At 41.9% G+C, this 12,617-nt stretch overlaps 1 protein-coding gene across 5 annotated transcripts in view; it reads right to left on the bottom strand.

Moving 5' to 3' along the window:
• The window catches only part of TCTN1 (tectonic family member 1), a 28,453-nt gene that overhangs the window by 10,224 nt on the left and 5,612 nt on the right, over positions 1-12,617 (bottom strand). For all 5 annotated transcript variants that reach the window (XR_004618934.1, XR_004618935.1, XM_034637887.1 and 2 more), the window contains exons 3-7: positions 9,238-9,368; positions 7,049-7,200; positions 4,427-4,514; positions 2,784-2,893; positions 1,232-1,258 (exon numbers count right to left, since the gene is read on the bottom strand). Coding sequence is in view for 3 of the 5 variants with exons in the window: in XM_034637887.1 (XP_034493778.1) it covers positions 1,232-1,258; positions 2,784-2,893; positions 4,427-4,514; positions 7,049-7,200; positions 9,238-9,368 (508 nt within the window). In the remaining 2 variants the exon portion in view is untranslated. The remainder of the gene's footprint in view (positions 1-1,231; positions 1,259-2,783; positions 2,894-4,426; positions 4,515-7,048; positions 7,201-9,237; positions 9,369-12,617) is intronic.

Below are 12,617 nucleotides of genomic sequence, written 5' to 3'. Positions count from 1 at the left end.
TACACACTAGGACGAGTTCTGCTTGAGATCACATTTGAAAAAACTCTCTAACTAAAATAAGTTTGAAAACATCTTCACAGATGAGGAAATCCAGGCCCACACACAGAAGTGTGTCACATGACTGTTTCCTTCCAAGTGTCCACCCCAAACACATGTTTGCATCTCGAGACTTAATGAAACCAGTTACAGCAGGTATCACAGTCCCAAGTGCTGCCTGGGTGCCAGACGCTGCAGCGCATGTCATGTGCGTTCTCCCACCCAAACTTCACGTCGGCCTCTGGGGCGGACACTTACCATCTGCTGGACAACTGGGGGGCGTGAGGCACATGTCACACGAGAAAATAATGGCAAAGCTGAATTTTGAACCAAGGCCAGCCAATCCCATGAGCTCTGGGAGACCGTGACAAGGCCAACGCCTTGGGCCTCCTTGGGGACTGTATTCACAGACCCAAAAATAAGGGTTAATAGATCCATGTTCCTTTGCTCTGACTTATCCACAGAAGGACCTTGGCCACCTGATCGCGGCCTGACAGAAGCCCTGAGCTGGGGTCCAGCAGAACCTACACCCACAGCTCAACCCCTGAAGCTACACCAGGAGTGGTCCGGCCCTACACAGCTGTGGGCATTCACGGGGCAAGATGTTTCTATCTTCCTACCAGACAGACAGCATCTTGGAGGCTAGCCAGCTCTCTGGACAACAGACCAAGAAGATCTCAAGGGATGCTGGGAAAGTGCAGAAGCCAACCACACCCACTGTCTGTCAACACAGCTATGCCATTTAAATATGAAAAAGTGCTAACTGGGGCGTCTGGGTGGCTCAGTCTTTAAGCGTTAAGCCTCGGCCTTCAGCTCAGGGCATGATCCCAGGGTTCTGGGATCAAGGCCCACATCGGGCTCCATGCTCTTCTGGGAGCCTGCTTCTTCCTCTCCCACTCCCCCTGCTTGTGCTCCCTCTCTCGCTGGCTGTCTCTCTGTCAAATAAAAAAATAAAATCTTTTAAAAAAAAAAAAGGTGCTAACTGTGAAAACAGGGAATTTGAAAATCTGCTCCTTTTGTAATTACAAAAGGGTCGGCTACAGAGCCCCCCTATTTCATCAGTGCTTGCCTTTTGGCAAATGTTGTTACTGGCAGTAAGGTATCCTTGTAATCCTAAGTGTATTCATTTCAAAAGGCTTTGAAATAAGGCCACTTACTATAAACTATCTTACTTTCCATCAAGAAATACTCTTACCTGTCCCTTTGTTCCTAAACCAGGCACCTAAACAAAAAGAAACAACAAATTTTGTTAAGTACAATGGAAAGAAACATTTTTATTGCTATTTCAGACCACAGGTTAAAGGGCATAATTATCTTATTAAAGACTTCATAAAAAGAAAAACAGAATTTCCTTAATCAAGACTTGCCGCCTACATATTTTCATATCTATGTCATAATCAAAGAGGTAACTTTGTCTTCCTTTTTTTTCATTTCCTTCAGATTAGAAGCTTAATAGAATAGAGCAGGCCCATGGAGGTGGTCTCAGGAAGTCTCCATGCTTCAGTGTAATCATTCAGTACTTTCCACATGGTCACCAGTGACACAGCGCTATGGGGGAAGACGTGGCTCCTGGCCGCCTGGTCACCCTCCAGTGCCTGTCCACACTGGAAGGCTGCATCGCTGGCCCAGGTGATTTCCAATGCCTCCTACCTGCTCTTCCCGCCTCTGCCCAAACCCCTCAATGGTGAGCTCCTGCCTCCCCAACACAGCCGAGCACTCCTTCCGAAGACCTCGACCTCCCTTCACTTCTCATCCCCGTCTCCCCCAGCCTTACTTCTCATCACAAGACACCCTACAGGGCCAAAGGGAGCTTTGGCGAGGGGGCTAAGTAGACATGTTTGGGGAGGCCTGTCCTGAGGTAGTTGTACCTGCACACCTAACAGGCTACTTCCAGGAACACCATGAGAAGTCAAACAACTAGAAGAATTCACAGGCCTTCGTAGCTGACTTACAAGAAGAGGGGAAGAGGGAATGGGAAGGGAGAGGAAAATCTTCAACTAGATTCTGAAAACTACAGTCTGGATGAATACTGATGTCATGGACCACCCTATTCCCTTCCTGTTCCCCCCAAAATAAGGAAATCAGATGGTGAGGGTTCACAATAATCATATGGCTTTTCATCATTGAAAAAAATCTTCACATCTTGCAACCCTTCATGCATCCACCAAACGGGCCAGTGGCCTCTCTTATCCCTTCAGGCTTCAGTCACTGCAACCAGACAGAAGGGGCCTCTATACTGCCATGACCTCCCGTGACCTCTTCTCCTTCTCCAGCAATCCTATTTCCTGCCTGTTCTTTCCTGCTGATTTCATCTGCCAACCACAAAGTGGATTTTCTATTCTTTTCTGGCCGGCCTCTCAGAGAAGTATCTTTTTGGTGCTAATGTGATCATTTCTGTCACAGACATTAAGATGTTTTTATAATTTCTAAAGTTTTCAGTTATTAAATAAAGTCTTTTTTTTTTAATTCAGGAGAAAGACATAATTGGTTACCATCAAAATGAATGAAAGCCAAAAAAACAAAACAATGAATAAAAGCAAAATATAAACTATACAAAAATAAAAATTATTTTAAGTGATTTTTTTCAATATCTTTGGTATCAGTATACCAAAGAACTAGAGAAGAAAAATTTAAACTTGAGTTGTCAATCATGTACTGAAATTATTCTATACTTGTCATACTTCAAAAGGGTGCAAAGAATAAAAAACAAACCTGACAAATAAGTTTCACTTCAAAATAATTCTTACCCTCAAAATTTTAGGGCTGCTGTAATAAGCCATGCTCAGGGCTTCAAGTTCTTCACACTGTTCCAAATTTATCCTTCTGGTGCACTTGACAGCTTGGTTCACCAGAAATGCTGGAAATCATAACATTCCCAAGGGGAAAAAAAAAAAAAAAGAGAAGAAATTTTTCAACTGTCCAATGGTAACTAAAAAATTGTAGTCTAAGTAAAACCATAAAATAAGTTACAACACAGATACACAACATGCTTCAAATATGGCTTAAAAATTATATTTTTAATAGGTAATACACTCGCATGATTCAAAATTCAAAATGCACAGAAAGATACTGAGAGAGTCTCCCTCCAACACTTGTCCCCTCTCACCCATCCTCCCAGCCACCACCAGAGACAACTGCTTGTCCCCAGGGACAATCAGCATCAAGTTTGTTGTGTATCTTTCTGGAAATATTCTATGCAAATAAAAGCATGTGTGTACATATATTTTTAGTATTTCTTTCCCCTTTTGGAAACAAACACATGCTATATATTCTACCCTTCGCTTTTTTACTGAACAACGTATCTTGGAGTTCAGGCTATCTTAGAACATGAAGAGCTTCCTCCTCCTCCTTTTTTTTTTTTTTTTTTTAGGAATAATTAGTATTCTATTATAGATATGTCATAATTTATTCAAGTTCCACATTAACAGACACTTAAGTTGTCTCTAGCTTTGCCATCACAAACAATGCTGCAATCTGCTATTTTGCAAGCCGGCCAGATTCTGTAGGACCAACTCCTAGAAGCAGAACAGTGGATCAAAGGGCATATTCATTTGCAATTTTAACACCTATTGCTAAATTGCTCTTGACAGAGGTTGTACCAATTTGTAGTCCCACCAGAAATGTAGAGGAGTGCCTACTTCTCCAGAGCCTGAAATTTCTTCAGCTTTGCCAATCCATTAGATGGAAATGGGATCTCAGTTTGGTTTTAATTTACACTGTTCCTATTGTGAGCAAGGTGGAGTGTCTTTTCAACAGAATCCACTTTTGTTCCTATCTGAAATGTTTCATAAGGCCACATGGCACCATACACTACTTAGCTAGCTTCTTCACAGTGGTGCTGCCTTAAGGATTGGAGAGCCACGCCTGCCGCCCCTCACAGTAACTCCACAGATTCTGTGACGCTCTTGAAAGAAGCAGGTCCCATGGGAGGCGGCTGTGTGGGCTGCATCCCAGCTCCACCACTGCCTGAGTGAGCCTGAGCAAGAGACAATGTTTCTCAGTTTCCTCATCTAAAAAATGAATAACCTGGCCTTCAGGGATTACTGTGACAACCAAATGGAAAAACACATTCAAGCACACACTGAGTGCTTAATAAATACTAGTTACTGACAAACTTTAGCTCCAGTGGAGAAAGAACTTTCCAAAAAGGGTTAAACAACTGAGCAGGCTGGTTTCAGATAGTGAGTTCCCCATCACTACAAGTGCTCAAGCAGTGACTGCATACAGCAGCAAAGATGTGGTTGGGAATCTGACCTGCATAACCTTTGAGGCCTCTTTCAACTCTAAGAACTGTTTGCAGTTATGAAGCCTGTTTAATTATGACTACTATAAATTTAAACTAAGAGCAAACTCTGTTTATAGAGAGAAAGAAAAATACCCACAGTCTTACCTGCAGGGTTATCATCAGTGCACAGAGATGACGTAAGGGGAGAGGGAAATCTCAAGAATGAATCTGAAGTCTGCAGACGAGCCCCATACTGCAAAGAGACCAACCAACAGCTATTACGGTGCTATGAAAGCACTCATGCAACACACACCGGACACCTACCATGTGCCAGGCAGTTTTACGGGCATCAGGAACACAGTGATGAGCAAAAAAACCAGAGGTGGTCCTTGCCTGCGTGGAGCTTACACCCAGCTGCCCTACCCCTTTTTTTCAAGGATATGTGTTTCTGTGTATGTGCATGGTTTCTATTTGCAGGATTTTTTTTTTAAGATTCATTTATTTATTCGAGAGAGAGAGAGGCTGTGTGTGTGTGAGTGCGCACATGCCAGCAGGGAGAGGGGCAGAGGGAGACAGAATCTCAAGCAGACTCCCGGCGGAGTGTAGAACCCTACATGGGGCTCAATCTCACAACACTGAGATCATGACCTGAGCTGAAATCAAGAGTCGGATCTTTAATGGACTGAGCCACCCAGGTGACCCTGCAGGCTTTTTTATTACAGAATTCCTCCAGAAAGGTATATAAGAAGCTGACACAGTGACTGCCTCTGCAGACAGGGACTGGGTGGCCAGGAACAGGGGTGAGAGAGGTAATTATTTTTAAAAAGATTTTATTTATTTATTTGACAGAGCACACACAAGCAGAGGGATCGGCAGAGGCAGAGGGAGAAGCAGGTTCCCTGCTGAGCAGGGAGCCCATGGGGCTCGATCCCAGGCCTCCAGGATCATGACCTGAGCAGAAGGCAGATGGCCAACCAACTAAGCCACCCAGGTGCCCTATGGTAATTATTTTTTACTAGCAATAATTATTTAAATAACAGATACAGTACACATTAAAATCGTAACACTGACGGGCCTTCATTCCCAAAACCAAACCACATGAAACCTTTCCCCAATATTCGAAACAAAATTTACAGCTATTGTGCATATAACCAATTTTCTTGAATTTAAAAGTATCCAAATGCTTTGCTGCCAACAAGGATATGGGGAAATAAATCCTCTCCTTCACTGGACCTGCAAGTTTAAACTCCTGTAATCTTTCTAGAGGGCAATCTGATATGGATATTTTAAGTTTCCATTCATTTTGACCAAGTTAATCCAGTTACAGGAAGGTATCCTAAGAATTTAATTAAAGATATAAGTATCTATAAGAATGTGCACTGTGTGGGGCGCCTGGGTGGGCACAGCGGTTAAGCGTCTGCCTTTGGCTCAGGGCGTGATCCTGGCATTATGGGATCGAGCCCCACATCAGGCTCCTCTGCTATGAGCCTGCTTCTTCCTCTCCCACTCCCCCTGCTTGTGTTCCCTCTCTCGCTGGCTGTCTCTAACTCTGTCGAATAAATAAATAAAATCTTAAAAAAAAAAAAAAAAGAATGTGTACTGTGGATTATTTACAATAGCAAAAACTGGAAACAAATGTCTGTTAATAGTGGAATGGCTCAATGATGAAAAGTGATACATACATAGAAGGGATACTTTGTATCACTAAAATGTAGCTCCAACAGTAGCTCTTGACAAGCTACTTGCCGATATGGAAGTTTTTCTTATCAGTTAAATGGGAACAATGATGTATCCCTTTTAGGATCATGTGAAGTAATGTCTGGAAAGCTCTGCAAGAAATGGTAACTTTTATACTGATATGGGAAGATGTGTAAGATTTATCACTGAATAAGGAAGCTTACAGAACAATGTAGATAACTATAAATCCTGCTTCTGTACAATATTATATGTATATTTTTATAGATACATTTTAAAAATCAGGAATATAAACCAATGTGTTAACAGTGATTTGCAATATGCATTTTAGTGGACACAGAGGCCTTCCGATCCTATGTACTTCTATACTTCTAACTTTTAGAATTAGCACAGAATGCTTTTGTACTTCTCTTTAAAGATGCTTCCCAAAAAATCTGAAGCTTATTCAAAGTTAATGCACATCACATTTAAAGGTTTACTAATGAACAGATATAAAATAGCACACATCCTCCTAAAGTCTGTAAAACTAAATATAGCTTTGAGAAGAGGACCAGGCGCCCCACCAATCCACTCCGTGTCCCCAGCAGCATGACTCAAGCACTCTACTGTGTCTTTTGAGGCGGAGAAGCACAAAGAATTCTGCAGAGACAAACGCAGGCTTACTAATGAATAAACAACTTTACACCCTATGTTAGAACTACTCATTTTTAGGGGCGCCTGGGTGGCTCAGTCGTTAAGCGTCTGCCTTCGGCTCAGGGCATGATCCCAGCGTTCTGGGATCGAGTCCCACATCGGGCTCCTCCGCTGGGAGCCTGCCTCTTCCTCTCCCACTCCCCCTGCTTGTGTTCCCTCCCTTGCTGTCTGTCTCTCTCTCTGTCAAATAAATAAATAAAATCTTTAAATAAAAAAAGAACTACTCATTTTTAATATTTGTGATCTTTGATTTCTAGGCACGAACATGAAGTTTTTCCCTCTATAATGTCAATTCTGTCCCGGGGAAGCCAGTTTTGCTGAGAACATACTGAAAAATTAACTTACAAGGATAGGATACTTGCAACAAGATGAGTGGACTTAATGAAGTTCTTGGCTCACCTTGTATTTACCAGTATCTGGAGAGTCCGACTGGGTTGTGAAAGAAATCTCTGATTCTGAATTCAAGGAAAAACCATCAGATGTTTTCATCAATTTATCAAAATTATTTTCATCAGGCACTTCTGGATTAATAAAGGATAACGCGGGTTCATCTGTTTTTAGAAAAAGTATTTTAAATCAGCATACAGTAAGTACATTATACATATAACATACTTTGGAAACAGTTTTTAGTAGCATTAAGGCTGATGTGAAAAAAAAAATAGTGTCTCTTTCCGTATTTACTTTACCCAAAATTTCTTGAGTCTTATTAAATAAACGGGATCCTCAGACTCGGCCTGCTTCTCTAACAGTGTGGAAGTAACAGTTTCTAAAGTAATGGTTCCTGCAGGCAAACAGCACAACAGAAGCCACTAACAACCGATCTTTCTCCAGCCCATGGACTGAGGAGCCTGCTGCATTAACCTCTAAGGCAAAGCTTTCTGCAGATGGCCATGGGGACAAAAGATCTTTTTTCTACCCTCACACAGCCACCTCCAAACCAAAGCCCATGAGACTAATGTGCTGCGTATAGAACAGCTCAGGAAAGAAGGAAATGGGTTGGTATNAAAAAATTAAAAAAAATAATAATAAAGTAATGGTTCCTGCAGGCAAACAGCACAACAGAAGCCACTAACAACCGATCTTTCTCCAGCCCATGGACTGAGGAGCCTGCTGCATTAACCTCTAAGGCAAAGCTTTCTGCAGATGGCCATGGGGACAAAAGATCTTTTTTCTACCCTCACACAGCCACCTCCAAACCAAAGCCCATGAGACTAATGTGCTGCGTATAGAACAGCTCAGGAAAGAAGGAAATGGGTTGGTATGTTCACTTGCCTGGTGTTATGTCATAGAACTTGACAATGAATGACCAGTCATCACTTTAGATTACAAATCCCAGAGCACTGGGCCACCTGGGTGGCTCAGTCAGTTAAGTGTCTGACTCTTGATTTATCTCGGGTCATGATCTCAGGATTATGAACTTGAGCTCCGTGTCCATCCTGGGTGTGGAACCTGCTTAAGATTCTCTCTTTCTCTTCTGGCACCTGGGTGGCACAGCGGTTAAACGTCTGCCTTCGGCTCAGGGCGTGATCCCGGCGTTCTGGGATCCAGCCCCACATCAGGCTCCTCCACTATGAGCCTGCTTCTTCCTCTCCCACTCCCCCTGCTGTGTTCCCTCTCTTGCTGGCTGTCTCTATCTCTGTCAAATAAATAAATAAAATCTTTAAAAAAAAAAAAAAAGATTCTCTCTTTCTCCTTCTGCCCCTCCCCGCTCCTCTCTCTCCCCATCTAAAAAAAAAAAAAAAAAATCAGAGCTTTTGCCTAGTTTTCAACTGCAAGGGAACAAATTCAAAATATAAATATATTCTGAAAAGATGATGAAACTTAATTGATAAAACCATAAATATATCTCTGATCTTAGGTATCTTGTTAACATTTTACACTTACATGTACTTTGGATCTAGACACCTATTTGAGCTAAATGCTCAGATAAAAATAAAGATCCTGTTTTCATGCAAATATTCTTAGTAAAAATAAAAGAGAAAAAAGAAAACTGAAACCAAAGCCGAACCTGATTTTCAACCATTAAACCAGTATGAAATAAAAAAAAAAAAAAATACACACGCACACACACATAACCTAAATAAACCGAGATTCCTACGTGTGTCTACATGTTATAAACACCAGTGAAATAGGTATGAGATTTCAAAAGACATGAGCACATTAGTTTTAAAGAAAATGCTCATGCCCACAGGTCTATAAATTTACTTGCAGTGGCCTGGGAAACGGCCGCAGAAGATGCACCTTAGCCAAACCAAAGTAAAATTATTGCTTTAAATCTATCTGAATGAGACATTTTTCCATAAAGGAACTTTTTATTTTTTAAACTTTTTTTTTTAAGATTTTATTTATTTATTTGACAGTGAGATAGAGAGAGAGCACACGTAGGCAGAATGGCAGGCAGAGGGAGAGGGAGAAGCAGGCCTCCTGCTGAGCAGGGAGCCCAACACGGGGCATGGTCCCTGGGATCATAACCTGAGCTGAAGGCAGACGCTTAACTGACTGAGCCACCCAGGCGCCCCTCCATAAAAGAACTTTTTAGAGAAAACATTTCCAGGGCTTCTCAAAGCATATCACCATCAAATACTTACAGTTTGTAATATGAATGCAGAAAATAGATGGATTAATCTGGTCGACAAGTTTAAATATCCTTTGAGGTGGATTTGCTGTAAAATTCAATGAGTAGATGGCTGCTTTTTGACTACAAAACTGGCTATCTCCCCTGAAAATTAAAAAATACAAAATTTTAAGGCATAGGCACACAATCTTAGCTAGATTATTTTTAAACTGTCAGATGCCTGTACCGTACTATGTTAACAACTACATGGAAGATATTTACGAAAGCGTGATGTTAGAACTGAATGCATTTTTATTTAGTTTACTCAGTGTTAAAGTGTTTGAAATTTGAAACTCTTTCCTCTAACAGGGAAAATATTAAGACAAGTAGAAAAACCTTTAAGGAAACCTTGTCAAGTATGGAATACGGATCAGGGTATAATTTTGATGTAAATGAACCCTGTAAACTCTGACACAATCATAGAGAATTTTGCAGAACTTCAGATTGTTTTTAAGTACCCAAAATGGATCCAAAACTCCTTGTCTTTAGAATAAAGCGGTCTTCAATGGACTGTGAAAATCAGAAAATGTGAAGTCATCTGGAAGCTTGGGGGCTTAGAAGTTAGGGTACACTTAAGACTTCAACCACTCCCAGACTTGACAAACTCTAATCAAACTGATACAGATATGGTGTGGAGACAGAGATGCAACAAAACAGGGATCATAATCTACCTGCTGCTTTAAAGGCTTTTCTCAATATGCACTGCCCCAGTGTTTTCCATGTCATCGATATGTTTGCAGTATTATATGAAATCGCTTCATTGTATACCAACTTACTAAGATACCCCAATTTTTTTTTAACCAATTCTCTGCTGTTGGTTTGGGCTATTTCTAGTTTTCCTCAATTACATATAATGCTATAACATCATCCTTGCACATATATCTTTATGAAGGTCTCCAGCTATTTTCTTGGGCTATGTTCCCTGAAGTGGAATTGCTGGGTCAAAAGGTCGGAGTGTTGTTCAAGGCTTCTGAGACATACTGCCACATCTCCCTCCAGAAAGGACAATGCATGTTCACCAATACTACAGTAAGAGCGCCTAGGTCCCTGTACTCATGCCAAGAATAGACACTATCCAGTTTCTACCCTTTGCCAATTTCACGGGGAAAAATCTGTTATATCGTTTTAATTTGAAATTTCTCATTTACCAGCGAGCGTAAACATTTTTCCATATGGTTATTGCTCATTGGTATTTCTTCTTCAGTAAGGCGCTTCTTCATATCTATTGACCATTTTTTATTAAAATGATTGTCTTCTCAAAAAAAAAATAGAATGTCTTCTCGTTGGTTTGTGAGAATCCATATCTTTAAGAATCTCCTTTGAGTATCATGTGTTGTAAATATTTTTTCCCTTTTGCTACCTTTCAATTTTACAGTGTTTTTTGTCATATAGAATCATTTTGACACATTATCCATCCCCTATCTGACTGGAATTACACTTATAAATTAGGTTTTTATAAGTTAGCTTGCATGTTTACATGATTCTTCCTATCCCACTACATAAACTACTTCTTCATTTATTCAAATGTTCTGTCTCTCACAATATTTCAGGTTTTCTTCACATAAATTCTGAGTACTTTTTTTTCTTTTTAAAGATTTTATTTATTTGTCAGAGAGAGAGAGCACAAACAGGGGGAGCAGCAGGCAGAGGGAGAAGCAGGCTCCCCACTGAGCAAGGAGCCTGATGCGGTACTCGATCCCAGGACCCTGGGATCACGACCTCATCTGAAGGCAGGCGCTTAACTAACTAAGCGACTCAGGCATCCCTTAAGTTTTTTCTTATGTGACATTTCTTTTTTTTTTTTTTAAGATTTTATTTATTTATTCGACAGAGAAAGAGACAGCCAGCAAGAGAGGGAACACAACCAGGGGGAGTGGGAGAGGAAGAAGCAGGCCCATAGCGAAAGAGCCTGATGTGGGGCTCGATCCCATAACGCCGGGATCACGCCCTGAGCCGAAGGCAGATGCTTAACCGCTGTGCCACTCAGGCACCCCTCTTATGTGACATTTCTATTAGGTTTTATGAATAGGATCCATTTCCATTATATTTTTTGATGGTTACTGCTGAAGTATAAGGAAGCTATCAATTTATTTTATAAGGCCACTTTTCCAAAAGCTCTGTATAGTTCTAATGGTATATCAGTCATTACTGTGGGCATAAGGAATATTTTTGAAAAAATATAAGTAGTATTTATGAGAAAACATCTAGCACTGAAAAATTTACGAGGTCTACTGGGTCTTAAAGGATGCTCAGGGGTCAGACAGAGAAAGAATGGCTAATCCAAGTGCTAGAATGCCAATGGCCAAGGGTGGGTAATGTACTGGTGAGGTCTAGAAAACTCTGAGTACCAAAGTTTGGCTGCATGGAGGATTCAAGATGGGGGTCAGTAGGAAATAGGATCTGAAAGAGTTTGGGGATGGATGTGAATCCAGGCTAAGGAGTCTGTAGGTAATGAGAGCTTCTGAAGGCTTGTTAGCAAGTGAGTGACAAGACGAGGTGTGAGCTTATACAGAGGAAGTAGGAACGGACAGACACAAGAGCTAGCGTGAAGGAACACAGCAGAATGGGACTCCTTACTCTTCCCCTTCCAGTCTGTCCACTCTCCAAGCCCGCACAGTGGATCAGTATCAGTTCTACATACTTCTCTAGTCATGACCTTCAGCGTGGGGAGGAGGGGACCTACTCATCCGTACCCGCAGCAGCTTCTTACTCAGTTCCCTGCCACCAGGCTTAGCCCTTGGGACCCATCATCCATGTTGCCAGAGAACTGCTTAAGATGGAAATCTAATCCCCTCACTCCCTGGCACCCTGCAGAATTCAGGACAAAATCCAAACCCCTCAGCATACAAATAAGGTCTCTCAAGATCGGACCCCTGTCATTGTGGCACACTCTTCTCAGCCCCTTTCTCCAGCCACACTGAGCTACCAGAAGTTAAGGCAACAGCCATACTCCTTCACCTCCAAGACTCTGCCATCCGGCACCCTTGACCTAGAATGCCTTCCACTGATTCCACACTGGCAAATTTCCACTTGTCCTTCAGAACCCAGCTCAGATCATCTTTTCTAGAAAGCCTTCCCTGGTCCAACTGCATAGGTTAGATGCTACTCCTCTGAGTTGTCCCAGCGCCTGGGGCAGAACTGCCACCCCCTCCTCTATCTCCCTTACTCAGTGAGCTCCTTGAGGGCAGGGCCGCATCCAGCTCACCTTACATCCCTGGCGCTCATGAAAAGTAAGGTGTGGTGTGAAAAAGGGCTAGATGTGAGAAGGCAGAGGGGAGGCGGGACGTCAGGGTAGCCTCCAGGTTCTGACCTAGGTCTGCCTGAGAGAACAATGGTAGAGAAGTCAAGAGAATA

Source organism: Ailuropoda melanoleuca, chromosome 12, assembly GCF_002007445.2.
Source record: "Ailuropoda melanoleuca isolate Jingjing chromosome 12, ASM200744v2, whole genome shotgun sequence".
Classification (NCBI taxonomy): Eukaryota; Metazoa; Chordata; class Mammalia; order Carnivora; family Ursidae; genus Ailuropoda; species Ailuropoda melanoleuca.
Note: the sequence above shows the minus strand (reverse complement) of the source record. Positions and strands in the feature narration are given on the sequence as shown.